The 23,367-nt window shown below is 42.7% G+C and overlaps 1 protein-coding gene across 5 annotated transcripts in view; it reads left to right on the top strand.

Annotated features, from left to right (window-relative positions):
- The window catches only part of LOC148026360 (anaphase-promoting complex subunit 5-like), a 158,030-nt gene that overhangs the window by 96,282 nt on the left and 38,381 nt on the right, over nt 1-23,367 (top strand). For all 5 annotated transcript variants that reach the window (XM_087690790.1, XM_087690789.1, XM_087690792.1 and 2 more), the window contains exons 9-11: nt 11,019-11,051; nt 11,151-11,402; nt 23,259-23,336. In XM_087690790.1, the coding sequence (XP_087546916.1) occupies nt 11,019-11,051; nt 11,151-11,402; nt 23,259-23,336 (363 nt within the window). The remainder of the gene's footprint in view (nt 1-11,018; nt 11,052-11,150; nt 11,403-23,258; nt 23,337-23,367) is intronic.

Below are 23,367 nucleotides of genomic sequence, written 5' to 3'. Positions count from 1 at the left end.
CAGTATGGTTTCATTAAGGGCCGAAATATTCTGCACAATGTATTGAATGCTCAACTGGCTATTGATTATGCAAGGCATTCTAACCAGGAGGTAGTACTGATTCAACTGGACTTGGAAAAGGCTTTTGACTATCTGGATTGGTCTTTCGTTGCTGAACTTATGTCTGCTATGGACTTTGGTCCCCGGATGTCTCGTCTAATCTACACCTTTAGCGCTGCAGCGTCTTCGCGAGTCATGCTGAACGGAGGTGTTACTGAGCGATTTGTACTTGCCCGCTTTGTCAGACAAGGATGCCCTTTGAGCCCGCTATTCTTTGCCCTTGCGACACATCAAGTTCTTTCCATGTTATCCCATATGGCAGCCTCTTCTCAGTTGGCCGGTCTGTCGCTTCCTACAGGACAGCACTTCATTAGCCAATCCCTGGCGGATGATACTTTTATGATTTTGCGTGCGGACAAGGACAACCTCAGACGAGCATTGGATGTTTGGGGCATCTTTGGTCAAGCCTCCGGCCTTCGCATCAATGCGCTCAAATCAGCCATTCTCAGCTGCACGGAGTCGGACTTGCAGTCCTTGGACTGGCAGGGTCTGGTTGTTGCTCGTGGCTCCATTGTCAGGCACCTTGGGTACCCTTTGGGTGTCGACGTTCCACCAAAGCAGCTTCTGCAGTGGATTTCTCAGAAAATGGTGGCTAAGTTTATGTATTGGAAATCTCAAGCCTGGCCCTTCCATATTCGTCTCAAAGTGGCCCAGACAATTATGTTGCCAATGCTGACATATTTTTTGCCATTGTTGCCGTGGACTACTACGACTCTCAATACTCTTACTCAGTCTCTTCGCTTCATGCTATGGAAGAAGGACTCATTGCATGCAGGTATTTCCTGGATTTCTTGGTCGCATGCCTGCACCCCCAAACGCATGGGTGGCGGAGCTATTTTAGATGCCCAAACTCACATGCAGGCACTCCGTTGGTCTCTCTTCCGCGCCATGTGCTCGGATCATCATCCATGGGTCGATATAGCCCGTTATTTCCTTGAGAGCCATGGGCTTCTACATGGCAATACCCAAATCCGGAGTTCTTGGTGGCATGTTCTTAATGCTGATTCGAGGTTCTCCAGTTCTTCTTCGTCGCTGCTTACTCATTTGGTATGTTCCTGGAAACGGGTCCTTTAGAAGGCTCAGTGGCATCCAGCGGAGGATCGCTTGGCTACTAACTCTTTTCAATTGGAATTGTTGGCAGTCTCGCGTTTACTTGCATGGGAAGGCAAACATGAGCTTAGACCACAATTCAACCGGATGGCCCGTTTGGGCCTGTCTTTAGTCGCGGATGCCACCCTTGCCAGTCGCAATGTGCTTATATCTTTTCGTACAGCTAGGAGGCTTTTCAGGATCCCTCGGGGATATAGGCCTTTATGGGAACAGCTTTTGCGGATGCTCCAGAGCAGACAACCCTTTCCTGCCCTTGCTTCAGATCATCCCTGGCAGGATTGGGACCTACAAGGCCGGCTGACTTTAAGCAAAGCTTCTGCTAACCAAGTTTATCATATTCTGATTAAAGATCAACAATGGCTAGTTACCAAAGCGAATGCTTTATGGGGATTACGTAAATCCCGGTCATGGTGGAGGGCAACTGTGATGGAGGGCTGGTTGAACAAGACACCCTTTAAATGTAAAGTCTTTCTTTGGAGAGTGATGATTGGTGGTCTTCCGCTTGCGTCGGCTCTTTCCAAGCGACGAATCTCCAATGGCAACTGTTTCTTTTGCATCACTGTTGTGGAATCAGCCCGCCACCGATTTATTTCTTGCCCCATCGCAAAGGAAGTCTGGTTCTTTTTGTCGGCTGTTTGGCAAGGAGTGGTTGGATTCACCCTGCGCCTCTTTGATTGGGTTTTCGGGCAGCCCAAATACCCCACTCCTGCACAGCCACATATGAAACTCATGTATCATTTTCTTCGATATTGGGGCTGTTGGCATAACTGGACCATTAGGAATGCTTTTCTTTTTAACTCCGCCTGTAATGTTCAGCGGCATATTGCGAGGCTTAAGGGCCTCTTGTATTGGCAGTTGGGTCTTCTCGAGCATTCTGATTTGCTCTCTAGGGAGGACTTACGTCCTTGGCTTATGGCAATTTCATCTGCATCCTTGCCATAATATTGTAACTTGTAGCACTTAGAACCTTTTCACATGATGGCCTAGATTGTCGTCATGTATCTTGTAATCAAGTCATCTTGTACTTTTTTTCGTAATTAATACAATTACCTTTTACGGAAGAGAGAGAGAGAGAGAGAGATGAAAAGGAAAATGATATTTTATCGTCCACAAAAGGCCAAAATGACCTATGAGACCATGATTTACAATCATATGTATGATGGTATAACTGTCTGGGCAAAATATGTAGCACAAAGTAAAAGAAGAAAGGAAACTAACTATGGCTATGTGTAAAACATAGAGCTCTATCTAGTAACAATGAGCTCCAAATGGTACAATCTCATGTGGGTATGGAGGACCTAGCTCTAGCTGGAGCAATAATCCCCTGTATGTGCTTATGAAGGTGTCATCGGTGTCTGTGTCGAGGCCTGGGACGTCTGGATTGGCTAAGCTAAACGGCTCGATCAATGAATACTCCTTGTTTGTGTGTGGATTGTGGCAGTGAGAGAGGCTCTCGTGTGGACTATGGCTGTAACTATATTGAAGTCTTATGAGTCTCCTTTGCAAAGAAGTTTGTGAGTTGCCTTTGTGGAGGGTCTCGGTGTCCTGGAGTAGCTGTACTCCTAAGGTGCATGCCACGAAGCTGTCGTATCTCAAGAAGAAAGAGGCCAAGGCGTCGCTGATCGGTAAAATCCATGATTCTGGATAGTGGTCCAAATCCGTCTCTAAAAAGCCAGTGGAAAGGACCACGGACCTCATAATACGTTGGGCAGTGGTAGATATAATGCTCCTCTGTGTCTAGCTCTAATTGGCATATGTGGCATATGCGCTCTGATGGGATGGATCTATATCTGCCAGTCTCAATCTCTAGTTGATGTGAGGAGGTGCGCAATTGGCCAATAGTACATCTGATCCCATGGGAAAGGTGGGTGTCCATGTATCTTGGGCGAGCAATAAATCTTTCATCTGTAGTATGAAGGAAATGCTCGCGGTAGAAAGCCATCTTTGTCCCTAGCTTGTGTCTTGGCATCAACCATGTCTGCCTGATATCCAACTGGGTAAGATCCATTCTGATGATCTTGCGAATCTCTAACCGGCTTAGATCAAGAGATGGTGCATCAAGGGAAATACTGGAAGGAGGTAACTTGTCCATGCTAAAGCCATGTAGCTCAACCAGGCCGACATCTGTGCATACCAACATGAAGTATCACCCTCTCTGGCAAGCTGTTTGGAGGACTCAAGGGCTAACCGTGCATACTTGTGTGTGGGTAAGTCCCATAGGCTATGTATGTATGTGACCGATCGTGTGAGGGCCTCTACCACAATCGGTGTAGGTGCTAGCTCAGCTCTAATGATCTCATGTGGCAGTGAGGCCTTACACCTGATCATCCTGGATATCATGGACACTAGGGGTTTCTCCATCGACCTCTATCCGTCATAAGTGCGCCCTGATCTGCTACGGTGGTCAAGACTGGGTCTCCATATCTGTACTCCATAAAGTAGTGTGGATGTGACCAGTGTATCGAAGAGCCATAGCTTGGTGCAGGGTTCTTGGAATTGCACCTGTGAGCACATCCTCTGCAAACCACCTAGTGCTGTGTATCCGCGAGTTAGTCTTGTGTTTGTTGCCTCTCGTATAGAAAAGGTGGGCCCTATGAATAAGACTCCCAGGTATGTATAAGAATCCACTTACTCCAGCTCCTCAGATCCATATGTGAATTTAGGTGCTGGTCTCTTGACCCATTGTGGTGTAGTATTAAATACCATCACCTTGGTTTTACCAAGGTTCACTGAAAGCCCACTGCCCAAAGTATAGGAGTGTAATGCATCCAAGTGTCTCTGTAGACCCTTTGGAGAGTTAGCTATCAATACAATGTCATCTGCATATAATAGGAGAGGTATCCAAGTGCCAGCTAGTGGAGCCCCTCTATCTCCTTCATGTGAAATGTAATTAGCAATCCCATCAATGTATAGGCCAAATAATGTCGGAGAGAGGGAGCATTCCTGCTTCACCCCAATGCTGGAGTAAATAGGTGCCGAAAGGCCCTTAGGTGTTTGGACTCTGCCCACAACTCTCTCATACAGTGCCAAAATACCCCAACTGAGCTCTTTCGGTACTCCCATGGCATGCAATCTATGTATCAGGTTGTCTCTCGGTACTGTGTCAAAGGCTTTGCGGAAGTCCACAAAGCAGTAGTAGGTCCATTGGCCATGGGCCCTTCCCTTCTCAATGATCGCTCTGAGTGTGAGGATGCGGTCCAATGCGGAGAAGCCTCTCCTAAAGCCAGCCTGTCCCTGTGCTCTAAGACCCCACCTCTCTGCCCACCTACTTAACTCATGCTCAAGGACTCAAGGATGGAAGCATATAACTTAGCCAATATATGCCCAACCATGATAGTCCGATAGTTACTGGGTAGAGTAGGGTTCCTTGACTTGAGGATGGGCACAATAGTGTTTGTGCTCCAGCTTTCTGATAGGCCTTCACAGATGGCTCTGTTAAACATGTAAGCTAGGAATCCTGCCACCAAATCTCTAGCATGGATCAAGTGCTCGACTACTAGTCCATCATGATCTTGTGTCTTTCCTCTGCTAAGTCTGCCAATAGCCTCTCGGACCCTACTTTCTGTAAAGAAAGTGGTGGTCTCTCGACAAGGCTCAAGTGGGTTAGGAAGAGGTGGCTGACCCTCCACAGTATAGAGACTAGCTGCATACTCTTCCCATACAACGGTGGACGTAATACGTGTGGTTGGGCAATGCTCTCTGAAAAGCCTCCAAGCCTCTCTAGAGTCCTTGCTCAAGAATAACCGATATAGGTCTCGCTCCAGCTGGGCCAGGAATGTTCTCTTCTTCCATCGTGTGAGGCGTCTAAAGAGTATCTATGCCTGCCTATGGGTAGTGGACCCCAGTGCTATCTCTCTCTGTAGCCGTGCTCTAGTCTCACGGCATCATCATACCAGCTGTTCTGAGGTGTCCCCTCGGTGGAGGCTTTTTGTGTGGGTCTTGAGTGTGGGAAGGTTACACATGCAACGATGTGTAGGGCCTCACTGAACTGTTGAGTCAGTTCCTGTAATGGAACGTCGGGGTCTGCATCATGTAACAATTTAAGGATCTCCGCCTCATAGGTATCCTCTGTCTCTTTGGAAAAGAGGTATCTCGGGTGTCGGTGAGCTGCATGATGGGTTTGCGTGTCAGTGAATTGGAGGTCGATGGTGAATGATAGATAGGCATGATCCACTGCAACACCGAGAAGGCGTGGGATACTGAGAGGTCTTGGATGTGAGATATCAGCATTGGTGGGGCAAGAACATAGTTTACTGTGCTGCATGTGAAGGCGCCGGATAGGGGGTATCTAGCCAAGCCATTGAGAATGGCCAACCTTTGTGCTGTGCCCATCTTGAGATGTCCTCTCCAGTTGTAGCTCTGACACATCTTGCTCCTGTAGCATCTCCTCAGATGCATCAAAGAAAGACACCTGATGTGAGAGAGAGAGAGAGAGAGAGAGAGAGAGAGAGAGAGAGAGAGAGAGAGAGAGAGAGAGAGAGAGAGAGAGAGAGAGAGAGAGAGAGAGAGAGAGATTGTGTGCGTGTGCGTACGCGCACGTGTGTGTGTGTGTGTTTGAATTGAATGAATGTGACTAGAGGGTCTTGGGTTTAAGTCCTACATTTTGCACATTCATTTAATATAGTTGTAAAAAAAGGGGAGATTTGGACCCGGGTTAGTGGGTTAATAAAATAAGTGGCTTACCACTAGTGCAACCACTTGATTATGAAACAAAAAGAGAGAGTTGTATCAATGTCTACAAAAGGCCAAATTGCCCTATCAGACAAAAATAGATGTATCTGAAGTTAAAGGAATCGTCATGTTTCCCAAGTAGAATAAAAAAAACCGTAATTTGGAAAGGAAACCGCTAACTAGAAAACAAGAAATAATTGATAATAGGGATCTAATACAAGGAGGAATTGATATGGGGATCGATATCATCGCAAAATATCTTTCATGGGTCTACCCAACATGGATAGGTTGAAGTGTTGAGATAGAGTGACTCAGTGATGTACCACTACTGTCTATATCCTTCGTGTTGAGATTCAGCAATCACACTCACTAACAACCTCTTTGTATGGAGCTTCAGGGCCAAGGACATGCAGGCTTACCTATCCCATATGCACAATGGTGCCTACTGTAGTTTCCTACTTTCCGATAAAGCATTGTACTTGCTTCCTTTTCTTAATGCAATGATAGTACTCTTTTCTTTCCAGTAAAGTGTCGGTGTCATTGTCAACACACAAGATTGTGTTTATGAGTTCAAGTCTCAATCTTGAAACCTAATTCACTTGTGTGACAGTCAGTGTCTGAGTCTATGTCTACATGAGTTCTCTTCCTGTCTTTGAACCACCATAGCCATGCTGGTATCAGAGCCCAGTCGGGCATGGCTCATCTGGGCTTAGCTCTCCTCTGCTCTCTCTAAGCTCATATTAATCTCTAGTCAGCTCAGTTTCATCCAATGACTTCATCTCCCAACTCTACCTTCACTTGAGCTTCCATGGCAGCCATAGCCAGCAGCACCCTGTTAGATTGAGTCGCTTATATCTCACTCCACAGGTCAAATCTCTTGGAGCTTCCTTCTGGAAAAGTGTTTCCCAATACCTTATTTGGTGCACAGTCAAAGTCGTCTAAGTATGGTCTATTGATTGAATTTTTGTGACTTGATATGAAGCCTTATACATCCCTGGCATCCCATCTGAACTACATGGAAAGCCTGCTTACTCAACTTGCAGGGATAAAGCTAAAAATGGATGAAGATGTTTGTATTGGTGTCTTGTTAAAAAGTCTGCCTCCTGCCTATGATAATGTATCAACCACTCTAACCAATATGCTTGATCCTCAACTTGTTGATATTAAAGCCTCTTTGCTAGAGGAAGAAAAGAAACTGAAAAGCAAAGAATAGCCTAGCACTTCAAAGGATGAACAAATGTTATATGTAAACAACAGATACAAAGGTAAAAAGGAACCGCTCTTCTGTGACTTCTGCAGAAGGACCGGACACACTGAGAAGTTCTGTCATGCTAGGAAGAGGTCCCAAAAGGCCTATCTTGCAGTTGTGAAAGAAGAAGAAGACCATGGACCAAAAGATGAAGATGAAGATGAAGATGAAGATCACCAGGATTGGAAGGACAAGCCTCATCAGTCCTTCTACTCTCATTACTCTGATAGACTGTTTTAAAAGCCTTGTATTTCCTAGCCCTAATGCTTCTTGCCATAAGCTTCGTAAACTCCTCATGTAACTTGGCACTACAGTCCCTGTACACTTTGTGAGGCCCCTGTTACAGCCTTTGGATGTCCATCATGTTTTGGTGCCCACACTTAGCCTTTTCCTGTGACAGCTTCTGGTGTCTACCATGTTTGTGGTGTGCCCACACTTTGCAGGTGGTTCTCATTATAGCCTCTACACACTTTGTGCCTTTCTAGTTGTGATTGAGGAGGGGTGTTGAGATTTAGCAATCACACTCACTAATAGCCTCTTTGTATGGAGCTTCAGGGCCAAGGACATGCAGGCTTACCTATCCCATATGCACAATGGTGCCTACTGTAGTTTCCTACTTTCCTATAAAGCATTGTACTTGCTTCCTTTTCTTAATGCAATGATAGTACTCTTTTCTTTCCAGTAAAGTGTCAGTGTCATTGTCAACACACAAGATTGTGTTTATGAGTTCAAGTCTCAATCTTGAAACCTAATTCACTTGTGTGATAGCCAATGTCTGAGTCTATGTCTACATGAGTTCTCTTCCTGTCTTTAAACCACCATAGTCATGCTCTAGATCCGTGTTTCACAACACTTCGATGGTGTCTCGAGTGGGCTTGTGGACTAGCCAGCCGTGGGTGGCGTGCTCGGTGGTTTTGTCTAAGGGGACTCCTTGTGGTGGAACCACGAGTCAGTTTGGAGTAGAGGGAGTTTTTTTTATTGTGTAGCCCAATTGCTAGTGAATTGTAGGGTTTTATTTCCCGAATACGGATTATGGACATCAAGAATCTGATATTTTTCTAGAAGCTTTCTAGAAAATTCAAGAAAGCTCTAGAAGATTTTAAGAATGTTCTAGAATATTTCATGGAAGATTCTAGAACAATGCTCGCTTTAGACTTACATTGGCATTTTGATTTCATTGGCTATACTTATGTCAAATATGATGTCATCATGCTTATGTCAGCGCTTATGTTCTCTCATATTTAGAAGCTTCCCCTTAAGCTCGTCAACTTGCCTTTTAGTCTTGCCAATACTAGTTGTGAGGCTTTTGCAAGGTAAGTCCTCTCCAATTCTAGTTCAAGCCATGTATTTGGATTTCTCATCTTGTCTTGTGTTCAATCTAGTCTTGTGAAAAGATCTTGCCTTGTCTTGTATCATGAACCTAGTCGTGTTGTAAACATCATTGTATCAAATCTTGTATCGAGAAATATATTGTTGTACTTTGTCTTCTTGTGATAATAAAGTAAGTTCTATTTCTTCTTCAAGTTATTCTTGTGTAAGTTGTAAGATGACAATTCTTATCCCTGTCAAGTTCTTGTCCCCCACATAAGAGTTTGACAAGGCTGCATACTTTGATCTTGTTTAGTTGTGATAGATAGGGTCATCATCATCTTGCAAAATATTCAAGAATAAATTCAAGAACTTTGTGCGACAAATGCACAATTAGAAGCGGAGAAACCCCAGCTTCGAGGCTAGCCATGCAAGACCTACAAAGTTAATTGCAAGAACTCTAAGAAGAAAGTCTATATCAAGAAGGCCCTTTGACATCTTATAGCTGCTCTCCTAGCTACAGGAAGGAGCCAAAGGTTAGTCTACCTAAAAATTTTGATGGGACAAGATCAATGTTTAGAGGTTTTTTGCAGCATGTGTGATTGGTCATCCGCATATAGCCCATGTACTATCGTGATGATGCTTCTCAAGTGGGACTTATTGGAACAGTCCTCTCAGGTACTTGAGGATTATTTTATTAGCCAATTTTGTTGGGGATTGAATGATGATGTGAAGGATCTCTTGTTGATAATACCAAAGATCCACACATTAAGTGACTTCATTTCTCAAGCAATAAAATGTGACAATGGACTATTTGAGAGATGCAAGGAAAAGTGCATGGGGCTTAATTAAGTCTAGATAACATGATACCAATGACCTTCCAAGATAACATAACATGACACCAATACAAGAGCAACCCAAGGCAAACTAGATGGATTGTCTTGATGCTGCTATCTTATGCCTAGGATAGGGAATGTAGTTTATGGCCAATAGGTTACGATACTATCGAGCGAATATGGGAGCTAGCCTCCAACCGAGCGCGTGCTAAAGTAAAGAAGTTTCATCAATGACACCCATTGAAGCAAAGAGTGTTACCAAGAAATCCCATTACTCATTGTGAAACTCATCGGTAAGGAGGGGATAATGTCATGGATATTAAGACATCTAGTATCTTCTAGAAACTTCTAGAAGATGCATGAAAATCGAAATCGTATGAAGGTTTTAGAAGATCATCTTGGAGGATTCTAGAAGAACACTTGGATGAGCACTTACATTAGTGTTGCTTATGTCGGCAATACTTATGTCATGGATAATGTCATCATGCTTCAAGTTATAGTGTTTCTTGCGTGTTTTCTCAAAGCCCTTAGGTTATTGCATATAGATATCCTCATGTAGGTCCCCATGTAAGAAAGACATCTTAACATCCATTTGATACAACTTGAGATCCATGTGCGCAACTAAGGCTAATACCAAGTGAAGGGTTGTCATCTTGACCATAGGGGAGAATATGGGTAAGTGGTGATCAAACAATCCTTGTCCTTGCCAAGTTCTTGTTGCCTCATGACATTATAAACTTTAGTGACATGTCAGAGTACACTTATCCATTCTTGGGTTTTGGGCAAGGTGCTGTCTTGCATGGCCACTTTACAGCCGGAGCATCCTTTTTTTTCACTTTTTCCATCGGATTGGTCTTTTGCACATCTGCCCGACACACAATCTGTTTAGCTTTGGTTTTTGGCTTTAAATATCCATGGTCATGTGGATGTTGCTCAAGGGTTGTTATTATGGCAAGTTAGTTCCATGGTTTTCACTGGTGTGATCCTTAGAGAGGTGGATGCTCTAGGGATGTATATGATATGCACCACCCCAGTCGTGCCCAGTTAGTAATCTCCTTCTATGGTTTCCGCTGTTGTGATCCTTAGAGAGGTGGCTGCTCTAGGGATGTATATGATCTGCCCAACACACAATCTGTTTAACGATTTTTGGCTTTAAATATCCATGGTCATGTGGATGGTGCTCAATGGTTGTTATTATGGCAAGTTAGTACCATGGTTTCCGCTGGCGTGATCCTTAGAGAGGCTGCTCTAGGGATGCATATGATATTCACCACCCCAGTTGTGCCCACTTCGTAATCCCCTTCTATTCTTTTTTTTCGTAAACATCCCCTTCTATTCTTGTAACCGCATCTTTTTTGTAATCTATTGGTTCCATGTGTTGCTTTCTATTTGTCTTTGAGTCAGCTGGTTGGCCAGAAGACCCTTTGTAAATATTTCAATTCATTAATTTGAATTTCTTCATGACTTGGAACATAAATCTTGTAATAAAATGGTACAAAGTTCCTTCCCTGATTCTTGTAAATTTACAAGTTTTTCACTAGATCATTCCAGAATATCTTTATGTAGCACTTCATTTTGAGGCTTTTAAATGTGGCACATCCAGTTCTTGAGAAGCACTATGTTTTTACTGATTTGCAAATGTAAAAAATGATATTTTTCATTTGTTTGTAAGCAAGGGCACAAATGACAGAACGATCTGTACTTATGTTTTCTGATTTGAAATATACCATATGGTGTTTGGACAGGCATTGAACGAGGCAGTTGGCATATCTCAACAGGTGACACTATGGTCTTTAAGTCACACAATCAATAACATATTTCCCATGTCTCTTTATTGAATCTTGTTTTACAATATACTGAAATATGTGATGTGGCAGAATAGTGACGATTCCTGTCTTGCTCATGCGTTGGCCTGTTTATGTCACTTGGTCTCTGAGGTTGGAGTTCCTGATGACACAGACATGCCTGGTTCCTCTCTTCCTGGATTGGGCCGAGGAACTGGTCCTACATTTGGGATAAAGGAGCAGCTATTAGCACTGCTAAAGTGTTGCCTTCGTAGAGCAACAGAATTGAAATTGCCTTATCTGGTGGCATTCAGCCAGCTTATTCTTGCAAAGTTTGATATGAAGGTACAGTTCACTGATAAGAAATATTATCCCTAGAGCTTTCCCATTTTCTTTTGTCTCAGTTTCTTCAATTTCCACTAATAGTAATATCTGGACTATGTAGGCAAACTTCTGACTATATTTCAGGGTGTTGATATAAAGCATATGAAGTAATTAACTATCTTGTAAGGAAAGTAAATAACAAGGCACTAGAAAGATGAGAGAGAAAGTTGTCAGGCCCTGAACTGAATCTGAAAACAGACATAGAAGCTGTTGGTGATTTTATTTCATAGAAAACTCCAGATACATTTATCTCGAGAAATATAACTCCCTCAATGTGAAATTAAATGTGTCCCATCTGTCATCAAAGCATAATCCGTCCCCAGGTCTTCAATCTCAACCTTGCATGTTGTCCTTTTATACGATCATCTCTGCTTAGTGACTGGCATGGAGAAGCAGTACACCCTAAGACTGTGGTCTTTAGCATGATTGTGAGGTACTCCTCGGCTCATGCTAAGCTTGACAATTAGCCTTAGTTGTCCTTGCCATTCAAGCTTTGCACATGGCAAAGGCTGATCTTTCTAAAGGGAGAGAGCTTTGTGGGTGAGATGCACCTTCCAATGCAATGAGTAAGCTAGCTGACAGTTACCAGGTTGTCCAGTGGTATAGGGGTGGCATATTAGTTGTCTTGTGGTATAAGGACTTCAGTGTGGAGCAGTTTGATTTGGACAATGTCATTCCTTGGTACTGGGTCGTACTTCTTTTTCCTGGCCCAGCAGTGGAAGACTTTCCTAGTGATTGTGGGCACTTCTTCGGCATTGTATTGTCTGCTTTTGTAGACCGATGGCAGTGGGCAATCTGAATGTTCTGGGTGGTGATGGACCTTTATGGGTTTCCTTCTGCCATCTACATCATTGCACAAGAATCTATGCGACCACAATGTGTCATGATCATTGAATGACCTTTGAGGCATTCAATATTATCTAGAGAGACATTGTGGTAGGGGCACGACCTCAGTGCTGCTGTGGTAAGCCCCACATACCTTGCATCCATAGAGAGACACTGTGGTAGGGGCACGACCTCAGTGCTGCTGTGGCAAGCCTCACATACCTTGCATCCATAGAGCTCTAGAACGTGAGGTTGGACTGTCTGCTTTGCTTGCACCCCCAAACATTAGTGTACCCAGGAAACATTGATTAGAAACGTAGCCGTGAAGTACAAATGCTCAACAGCTTACAACAGCTTAGTGAGAGTTGGATGGAAATCAAATTACATATGTACGAGGCCTCTCAAGGCAGTTGGAAGGGGATGAGGGAAACAAGCCATAATGGAGTGTAACTCCATAGGGGGATTATTGTCTTGTAGGATGAGAAATAGGCTATGGTGGTCCCAAGTGTAAAGAAATTGTTGCTGAAGTTCTTGTTGATGTTGAGAGTTCCCTTGAAGCTAGTCTTAGCAACCAGTGAGGGAGTGGATATTGGATGACCAAAGCTTTGCTAAAGTGGCATACATTGAGAGACTCTCAATGCCGGAGACCGATTGGCAATGGGCCTTTTAAATATGCCATGCTGTGAGGTTGCCAAGAATCCCCTACACCGTTGAGGGAGTGAATAATGGATGACCAAAGACGTGCTAAAGTCGCATACACTGAGAGACTCAACACTATAGACCAACTAGCAGCAGGCCTTGAGGCTTGCAAATATGCCGCCCTGTGAGTTTGCCAATAAGCTAGTATGTGGCAGCTGTGCAAAGCCTGTAGGTCCATAATTGCACACATACTAGCCTTGATGATAAAGATCATGTCATGCATCTTTGCCTCGTAGAGTAGATGAGGTCCTTGATTGACTGAATGCTTGGAAAAAGCACCCCATGTAACACACTCGGGCTGCATTGTACTCAACGGGGTATCCTATAAGCTTCTCTCCAAACCAATTCCGTAATCTCACATGACCATAGATAGTGCATTGGAGTCTCCAGATGTTGATATGGGCAGTGTTGGCAGGCTCCATGTTGCTACATTTGGACCGACTAGTTGCCAACTACTAGATCTCATGGTGCCACTAGCCATAGGAAGTAAGAGACTCTTCTTGTTCGCTAGCTACAAGTGCCTCCAAAAAGTGTATCTGAAAGGGAAAGATATATTTCTTATAGTGGTGGCTACTAGTGGAGAGAGTATTTATGTCATGAGAACACGTAAACCTTACTTAACATGTGGATTAATTTTTAACCATATGGTTAAGTAAATGTTGCACATGTGAGGTGTAACTAGGGTTAGAGTAAATTTACGAGTTCGGAACTTGAGAAAATCATGGAATGTCAAAGGCAAAATTTGCTGTAAGCTATTTCGCATATGTACTTGGTGGTATCTGGTGCCGGTTGTTGGGTTATTCATTTGTCCATAAGTGTTAGTTTTGGTGACACTAGAGAAGTGGCGTTTAATGGTACCTAACGCCAATCTGATGGTTAAAGATGGCAAAGAGACACTCGGGAATGGAAGTTGCCTAGCCAATTTAATTATTGGCCAGTTAGATCATTTTTTAGGACACTGAAATAATTATTAGATTAATTTTCAATATTCAAAGTTTGAAAATTAACATTTAACTATGGATAATGCTGGAAAAACCATTTGGGAAGGTTGCTACTTATCAAAAATGCCCATGCAAGATTGAAAAACGTCTTTACAGACTGGAGAGAGGCATTTTAGTGGATTCAGCTTGCAAGAAAGAGGGAGGAGATGCTGCTGGTTTGATTTGCAGCCATTGGAGGATCTTTTGAGACAGCTAGGGGCAGGAGAAGACCAATCAACAACATGTGACATCTACAGGTTGTTGAGATAGGGGTAAATGATTGATTTTTTTTAGTTCTTTGCATCTACAAGCTGTTGAGACAGGACATCATTGGTAAATGACAGATTTTCTTTAGTTCTTCAAGAAGAAAGTTTGAAATTTCTCTCTCCTCAGCATGCTCTCTCATCTCCGAGGCTTTCTACAGCCTTGCTTTGAAGATTACAGTATTGAGATCACTAGAGGCTAAGAAATTTCAGATTTCTCTACTGTAAACCCTAATTTGCACAGCAGAAATTAGGGTTTAGCAGCAGCCTCGGGAAGCGTGCCAGAAATTGGAAGCTCCAAGACTTGGATTCAACTGGGCTGAATTGTTTTTAGTCAAATTCAAGTGGAGGGACCAGCAAATCAATGAATTTGGGGCATTTTTCATCTCCATCAAAGCGCATGAAGGCCAATTGACTGTCTGAATCAAAGGGCAAATGAGATTGAAGACTTGTTGGTCATTTTGGACAACAAGGGAAGTTGGAATACCGAAAGGGATTGAGACAATCCCATTGTACATCAACTTCTTTGTCAATTAAGTTAAATAAATACCGAAAGGGGCGCCAGTTTTGGGTCCAACAGGGTGTCCAATGTCCAAGATTATATTGTAAAGTGTGCATTTCAGTTTTGTGAATTTGTTGATTGCTGTAAATAGTGCTTAATCAGATTATTTACTGCCCTATCTAAGGAGGAAGGCTGATATCAGTCTATTTTCTTAATACACGAGAATGGCAAACTGGGGAGGAAAGACTTGGATCAAATTGGAGCCCATAGGATGCTTTGGATAGACGATCAAGGTTGCTTATCGTGATAGGTCTTGGTACCTAGACCCAGGGCATGAGAGATGGATGATGGACGGTTGGAGGTATCTAGACCCAAACCATGAGAGACACATGATAGATGGATAGAGGCATTGTGAGAAGACTTGATACCTAGACCTAGACCTTGAGACATGCATGATGGATGGTCGGAGGCATTGGGCATATGGTAGGAGGTCTCTCCAAAGACTAGAGCAAGACCTTGGGGAGTGGGTATGGAGTGGTCCACTTGCAAAGACACCTAGGGATGCTCCCTTTTTTGGATACACCACTAGATTGGGGAGGAGAGTATAGGTGTGTAGGATTAGAGTGATGCTAGTAGTGAATTATCATTGGATTGCGCAGGGTATATCATTGCCTTTTCTTCTTGACTTTTGGAGGACTGCTTTAGACTAAGAAAAATTTCACTCTTTCCTTTGGTTTTAGCATACAAGAGTTTAATGGTTGGTACATGGATGGATATGGCAAAAACCTTGTCCCTTGTGTTAGATGCGGGGAGCTAGAGTAGACACTGAGGCACTAGATCCGGGATTGTCTTAGGGCTTTAGAGGTTTGGAGGAGAGCCCTTAGGATGACTTTTCATGGCATTGCAAAATCTATGATCGTTACATAGGGAATGATTGCTTGGGTTACAAATGGATGCCTAGCTTGGGATATGCGAATGTTCAAAGGTGTCATGCTTACCTTCTCTCGAGGTAGCTTCGAGCAGGATTGCAACGCCAAATTTCTTATTAATAGTGTGGACCAAGGGGCATTATCATAAATGGGAGCTCATAGCTTGTATTATAGATAGCCAAATGTAGCCTTCTTGTGGATTTGTTAGATATAACCTTTGTAGAGATTCTCTCTAGGATTTGAACATAGATTGTTTATATTCTTTGTAGGAGATGCGAGAGGATACGAGGTAGTTCAAAGACTATTATGAGGAGCATGAGAGATACTTTTCTTGGGACCTAAGATTCTAACACTCCTTTTCATGGTTCGACATATACTTTGCAACTATAGGCCTTTCGACTATGTATTCATTCAAGCCTTGTAACGAACTTTGAGATTGTTGTATAGTTTTTATTATGGAGGTTCATTACATGGCCATTTTGCAGTTTGTGTTTTTTCTTGGGATATTTTGTCTTGAGGAGTTTTATTGATAGAAAATTTCTCTCCTCTCAACAAAAAGTATAGCGGAAAGGGTTAGTAATGCTAGGCTTTGCTAAGTGTCTATTGCGTGATGGAACCTTATCGACTTGTGGCTTTTTGATCAATTGGAGCCGAATACTCTAGAAAGGTTGGTTGGAGATTTAGCAGAGGTGATGGATCCGTTGCACAAGGCCCTTTGGAGGTGGGATAGGTGGCTACACTGTACTTCACTTCTTTGTTGGGATCCATAACTAGACCCCTTGACTATGGGAGGGATAGAGAGAATATTGTGGAGCGCTAGGAGGGTGGTTACACACACAAGATGAGTAGATATATGATGACTCATTTCATAGAAGAATTTTTGGAGAAGGATTTTTTTGCATTGCCTTCGGGCAAGTGTCCATGAGAAGATAGACTAGATGAGCTCTTTTTAAGTTACTGGGATCTTATAAGTGCAAGCTTGATCTTAGCTTTTTGGGAGAGTATGACATTTGGGGCTTTGCTAGAGACACTTTCTCTTGGATTGATTCACCTTAGTCCCAAAGTAATTGGAGATAGATTGGACACCAATCAATGTGGGGATCAATCACTTTGCTTGGGATTGCCTACATGATCTTTGCAAAAGCAATTAGTTTGAGTTTAGTTCCATTGATGTCTGATATTATTTGAAACCAATCTCCCTTCTCAGAGAGGGTGGGAATGACCTAATTTAACAGTAATTACAGTAAGTATAAAATTCACATAAATTGAAAATGCAAAGGTTACCACTTAATCTTGGACATTGGATAGCCTGTTGGCCCCAAAACTGGTGCCCCTTGTGGTACTTTTTAAACTTTTATTGCAAATGGACGGAGTATAAATAAGATCCTCTAATGTCCTTCTCTAATCCAAGTGCCACTTGCTCTCAAAACAAACCAGCAAGTCTCCAAACCAAGTTGTCCCTTGGTTTGCTCGGGGATTGGTTTTCACCTTGCTCTTTAAAAAGACAAATTCAGCCCCAAATTTGATATCGTTCGGCTGGCCTCCTGAATCTCCTTGAAATTCCTCAATTTCAGTTGTTGGAATTTAAGTCTTAGGCCCTCAATTTTGAGCATGTATCTCGAGATGGCTATCAAACCCTAATTTTGCTGTAAATTAGGATCTACAATAGAGATTTTTCAATATCTCCACCTCTGATGATTCAAATGGTTGGACTTTACTGAGATAACTTAAGAGATGGTCGGGAGATCAGAGAGAATGTTGTAGAGAGAGAAATTTCAAAGTTTCATTACAAAAAACGTTGAAAAGCTACTGTTGTCCTACTCAAACGGCTATGGAAGCTGTCACCTATAGCTTAGGACCACTAGAAAGATTGCTGCCCCCTCTTCTATGCTGTCATCTGCACCAGAAGGACCTTGGGTTGTTGTCATGTGCTCTTGGAGGGCTCCAAACTACTGTCATATCCTGTAGGACTGATTTATGATGGTTGTGAATTACATTAGTAGCCTCTTCTTGCTCTCTAAGAGCATCCTTCTCTCTTACAATGGTTTGAATAAACTTCCACCAACCCCCAAAAACGTTTTTTCCACTTGCATGGGCAAGTTTTGTCAAGTGGTAGCATTCTATTCCCATTTTCACGTATTATTCAACTTATTAAATTATTTTTAGAAGATTAATTTTAAAAATTAATTAAATAATTATTCTAGTGCGTAGCCCATAAAAATAATTCCACCAATTAGTAATTAAATTGTCTAGGCCGATTCGTCTTCCAAGTATCCCTGAGCAGTTATTGATTCTTAGACTGACATTAATTAATTTATTAGTTGCCTAGTCTCTAATACACCAGGTACCACCTAGTACATGTCGTACATAACTTATTACAACTTTTGCCTTTGGCATCAATTGATATTTTGGTGTCCTCGATCCCACATTGTGAAATAATTAACTTGCATTTCACATGTGTAAGTCACATTAGCACATATGATGAACTTTTAATCAAATGCTAAGAAAAGTAATAAAATTTCATGCCCTCATGACATTGTCCACTCCACTTAGATAGATTTGTTTGAGAGCGTGGCATCTTGGATAACATCTTTATTTTTGGGGAGTCCAATACTCTTGCTTGATCTAGGAGAGAGGATCTTATTATGCTCCTTTTTGACTTTCAGAAGGTGTAGCATGGATTGGAAGTACTTGGAGGGAATGATGCTAAGGATGGGATTCCCAAAGTAGTGGGTTAGGGGACTAGTGGCTTTTTATTCCTTAATACATAACTAGATTATGATTGGCGGGGGAGAGAAGATATATTTATTATTTAGAGATTGGTTAGACAGGGCTTTCCATTAGCTTGCTTTTTGTTCTTATTTTTAGTAGGGACGATCAGCTCCTTAAGAGAGAGATCTCTAGGTACCAAAGGCATCTGGTTACCCACTGGAGTTTAAGGAGCTTCGTGATGTGGAGTGTCTTGATGGCACAATGGTCTATTTAGATGGGGATGAGGGTAACTTTAGGGCCTTTGTAAGGGCCATGGAGATAATTTTTAGAGCAGCAACAAAGTGCCCTAATTAATTGACACAAGTTGAATGAATTTTGGGTAAGTGACACTAGGCAGTGGGAGTGGTGACCACATGGGGATTTGACTTGGGCTCCCTATGGGATCATGGTTAGATATCTCGGATGCTATGTGAGGATGGAAATTATCTCAAAGTAGCAATTCACACATCTGCTTTGGAGCATTAGAGAGAAGCTCCTTTATTCAAGCTGGCTGAGGCTCTTATATGTAGAGAGTGTACTTGTCACCAACTAGGTTCTTCTTGTGACCATGTGGTACATCACTTCCTCTTGGGCATTCTCTAGGTCAATGCATTGGCTAGGTGGAGCACCTTATTAGGACCTTTATTTGGTTGGGAGGAGATGAGAGCTTGGCTAGAGCGAAGGTGGGTTGGGATGTCATCATAGTCTAGATCTAGAGGGGGATTGGGGATCATAGATCCAGATAGCTAGAGCAAAGCCTCTTGGTTAAGCTCATTGTTAGGGGTCTCCTTTTAGTCGAGGAGTTGTGGAAGAAACTACTGATAAGGAGGCTCCAGTCTATAATACCTACACATGGAGGACCATGGTAGTCCAACATTCACTGGATTTTACAAGTGATGAGGACTAAAGACTTAGGGAGGAGCTTTGATGTGAGATTTGAAGCTGCTAATATTAGAGCTTGGTGATTCATATCATTGCAACCATTGATCAACATTAGAGCTTGGAGATCTGTATCATCAAGATCACCGAGTACACCAAAAGCGAAGAGGAGGCAACCTCTTCTCTTTAATCACTATTTGAGATTAGAGTCCTTGGACGACACTCTTGTAGAGAGGACTTATCTTGGGGGAGATTCTCTCTAAAGTTCATTATGTCAGTGGGAGACTAGTTTGCATTCTAGGAGTTTCCACAGGAGACTCAGAGATAGAGACTAGAGGGTTTGAGGGGGGCTAGCGCTGTGATTGAGATTGCGACAAAGAAAGTTCCACTGGATTGGTGGATAGATACAAGCAATTCTTAGATGTGGATGAGTCTCGTCTAGAGGGGACATTTTTCTTGTGGTCATTGAATGCTCTAGATAGATGATCAGAGTAGTGGCACACTATGAGAGAATTGGTACATAGACCTAGATGCAACCACTTGCCTAATATATGGATGGAGATTTTGGGCTTATCAGAGAAGCCCTCTTCAAATATTACAATAGGAGAGTGGATGTGGAGGGATCCATTTCTTGATGGGCCATATGACTTGGGCTTCCTTAGCTTCACTACTGCCTGTCTAGACTCTAGAGATACTCACCTCCTTGTTCCTTCCATCCTACGTTCCACTGCCCTCCAAAGCTTCCCACACTCCACATGCACTATGGCTTTGCATGGTATGGGACCTTGCCCTAGAACTAATGGTATGATGATGAGTGCAAGGAGCTATACTGACACCTTTGGAGCCAGAGGAGGCTAGGATCTATCACTGAGTAGGAGGCTCACAGGTAGATGAGGATTTATGAGGAGGCACAATATTGGGACTTGTACCACTTATTCATGAGCTGAGATGCAACCACAGCTTGGTGCAGACTATGGGAGCCACATCACTCTACATTGTTAGTGAACCAGAAATATGGCATTCATATGTTGAGAGGCTGTATGACATACCACATCAGTTTCCGATTCCTCATCCAGCGGATCCCCGCCCTACCACATCCATCTTCTTCGCATAGGATATGGTTAGGAGAGTGATAGAGCATATGCAGCATGCATGGTTGATGGACCACACAAGTATGCAGGGTGAGCATTTCGTTTATGCTATTGATACCATGGCTTCTCTCCTTGCCTTTATGTTTAACAGGGCCATAGTGGAAGGCTTTCTGGATGAGTGGACCATGCACACTATGCCCATCCAAAAATCTGGAGATCCCCTAGACTTGGGCAACTACACGACCATCATGGTAGGCCACACATGGCCAAGATCTATGGTGCTGTGCTGGAGGCGGAGCTTAAGCCATATGCAAAGAAAGGGGGTTTGAGAGTAGCACAACATGCCAGATTCAGATGAGGTTTTTTAACACTTGACTATATCCAAACCGTGAGGACTATGGTTGAGTAGATGAAAATGAATAAGAAGAAGCTCTATTGCTGCTTTGTGGATTTTTGTAAAGCATTTGACACAGCTTCATGGGATAGATTGCTACAAAGGTTGCAAAGATTGGATATCCTATTAGACATGATCTGGGGTATTTATGCACTATATGAGAGTGTGACTGGTCGAGTGAGATGACCAGGGGGACTATCAAATGTGGTTTCTAGTACCCTAGTGGTGAAGCAAGGATATCCCCTCTCACACAATCTTTGGACTCTACATTGATGAGATAGAGGACTGCATCACATGAGTAGGAGTGGAGCGGATATAATAGGCACATTGGTCTCCATTTAGCTGTATGGTGATGACATTGTCTTGGTCTGTAAGTCATAGGAGGGTCTACAATGACATCTACATGCCCTTCAAGATTTTTGTATATAGCATGGATTGACAGTGAATCTTGGGAAAACCAAGTTTTTGATCATTCACACATTGGCCCAACTATGTTTGCACATATGAAGCCTAGCATATCTTTGATCTGAAGCTCGTGTGTAGAGGGTAGATGGGCTACTGGCGGGTGAGATCTATCACAGTGAGATCCGAGTCCTTACTTCTTCATGTAGGATTGATTGTGAGCTAATACAATCCTTCCTTAGTATTCTAATTAGCCTTTTTTTATGCGAGCTTATCTGAAAGAGGAACAATCCAGGGTATTCTGATTTTGAATTCTAAAGACAAGGTACAGTGGCCCAAACCCATGTCTTAAGAGGAAATATAAAATTCCTTGCATAGTTAATTAGTGGGTGTGTATGCTTCTGTGTTTCCACATTCCTACATGCAGATGATCTAGGTGTGGAACACTTGAGGGGCAGGTGCTCTGCTAGGGACCTTCTATGTCAATTTTGAGAGTCGTTTGGGTTATGTCTAGTCAGATAGCGTGAGATGTGTCTGTGAACCTTATGCATGTAGTGCTCTGGTTTGAGGTGGAGATGGTCTCAGGATGAGAAATCTATCGACTCACATGGTCTTTGTTACTCACTTGGCATTATGTGTTTTGACAACTAGATATTGTCGGCTCAATTTTGAAGTGGGAAAGTGGAAGTAAGTGGTTGGGAGTTTTGCAGGAGCTGGTATCATCCATCCTATTGAGACAGATAGGTAGGTGCATGAACTGTCCAAAAGTCCAGACACTCTTTTTCTTCCAAGAAAAGAGTATTCTGTTAGTAACACCTTAGAATTAAACCTGAGGTAGAAACGAAGTACAAAAGGTCATGTGAAGGACTGTTAAGTATATCATAACGACAATGGTGGAGTGAACAACCAATCTGGTAGGGAGTAGTGCCCATCCATGTGGGACAAAGTGCAGACACTCAAGTGAATATATATGTCCCATTTACATAATTGAAAGACATGTCCTTAGATGCCATCATAAATCAGCAGAACTAAAAACTTATTGATATACACCCCATTGACATGAATGAAAGACATGTCCTTAAATGCCATGATAAATCAGGAGAAAGAACTGCTAATTAATGTACTTCTCACATGTATGATGCAGGTAAACTTTCTTAGCAGATGAAAGCTATATACCACACAGAGTACCCAGTGGTGGACCTAAAGTACCCCAGTGGTGGAGATTGGAGTACTCACTGATATTAGAATCACAGGGCTGCTGTTTTCCTTGAAGACAATCCCCATTTTGCTTAGTGTCTGAACATATTTCTTTCCTAATTAGTGTTCCTCACCTCAAGAAAGGACACTGTAACCTTTTCACCTCAAAAAATGTTCCAATGGTGCAGGATATCCCTTGAGCGAATGAGATGGGACTATTATGAGATACCGGAACTTGATGGTTTCTGCTCTAATGGTTAGCTACGTACGACAGCACATTGGGTAAGAAGGTGACACAAAGGAGTGTGCTGGGTGAATGGGGAAGAAAAAGGGTGTTTTTTTTTGTTTGGGGGGGGCGCTCAGGGGCAGAGAGTGGGAAGAATGGGAAGGGAAGGAGTCCTCAGGGGTAGAGGGAGAGAAGCTACATCAGGGTCTTTAAAGCCACTTCTCCTCTCTTTTAATCCTTGGAAGGACCCTGGCCTCTCAGGATAGCAAGGAGGAATGGGTAATGGGAGTGGGGAAGTTCAAGAATGACCATTTCCTGTCACTACATACAGTGTACAGACATGGTATAGGAACAGGATTGAAAGGACATAAGCATTTCTCACTGTTAGTAAGGCTGAAAGTGACCATTCTTTGTTCAATGCTTCTCTGTGTGTCTTTGTTCTCTGTATTTCCTTTGAAGCTTTTAACTTCTAATACTTATCTGAAGCTGCAAGAGTATTGCACTAATGTATGAAAATGCCAAAGAATAGAAAGGAAAGGTTGGAGCCTGGTTGCAAGGATCATTTGGTATAGAAATCTAGGGAAGCTTGTTTTACCTTAAAAGAAATGAGGGAAGGAGGGAGAAATTCTGGATAATGTCAGGCGTCAAAAAATGCTTCTGGTATACATGTGTTATCCAGTTTGTACAACGTTCACCACTTCTTGGTGGACTCAAAGGCTCTGGACAGCTTGTTACCTCTCCTATTGATGTTTTCAAGGTACTTAATCTATATCTGTAGTGTTTTCTAG

The sequence above is a fragment of the Lygodium microphyllum genome, chromosome 13 (genome assembly GCF_053477565.2).
Source record: "Lygodium microphyllum isolate KBCC chromosome 13, Lygodium_microphyllum_v1.1.10, whole genome shotgun sequence".
NCBI lineage: Eukaryota > Viridiplantae > Streptophyta > Polypodiopsida > Schizaeales > Lygodiaceae > Lygodium > Lygodium microphyllum.
The sequence above is the reverse complement of the archived record's forward strand: the minus strand, read 5'-3'. Positions and strand labels throughout refer to the sequence as shown.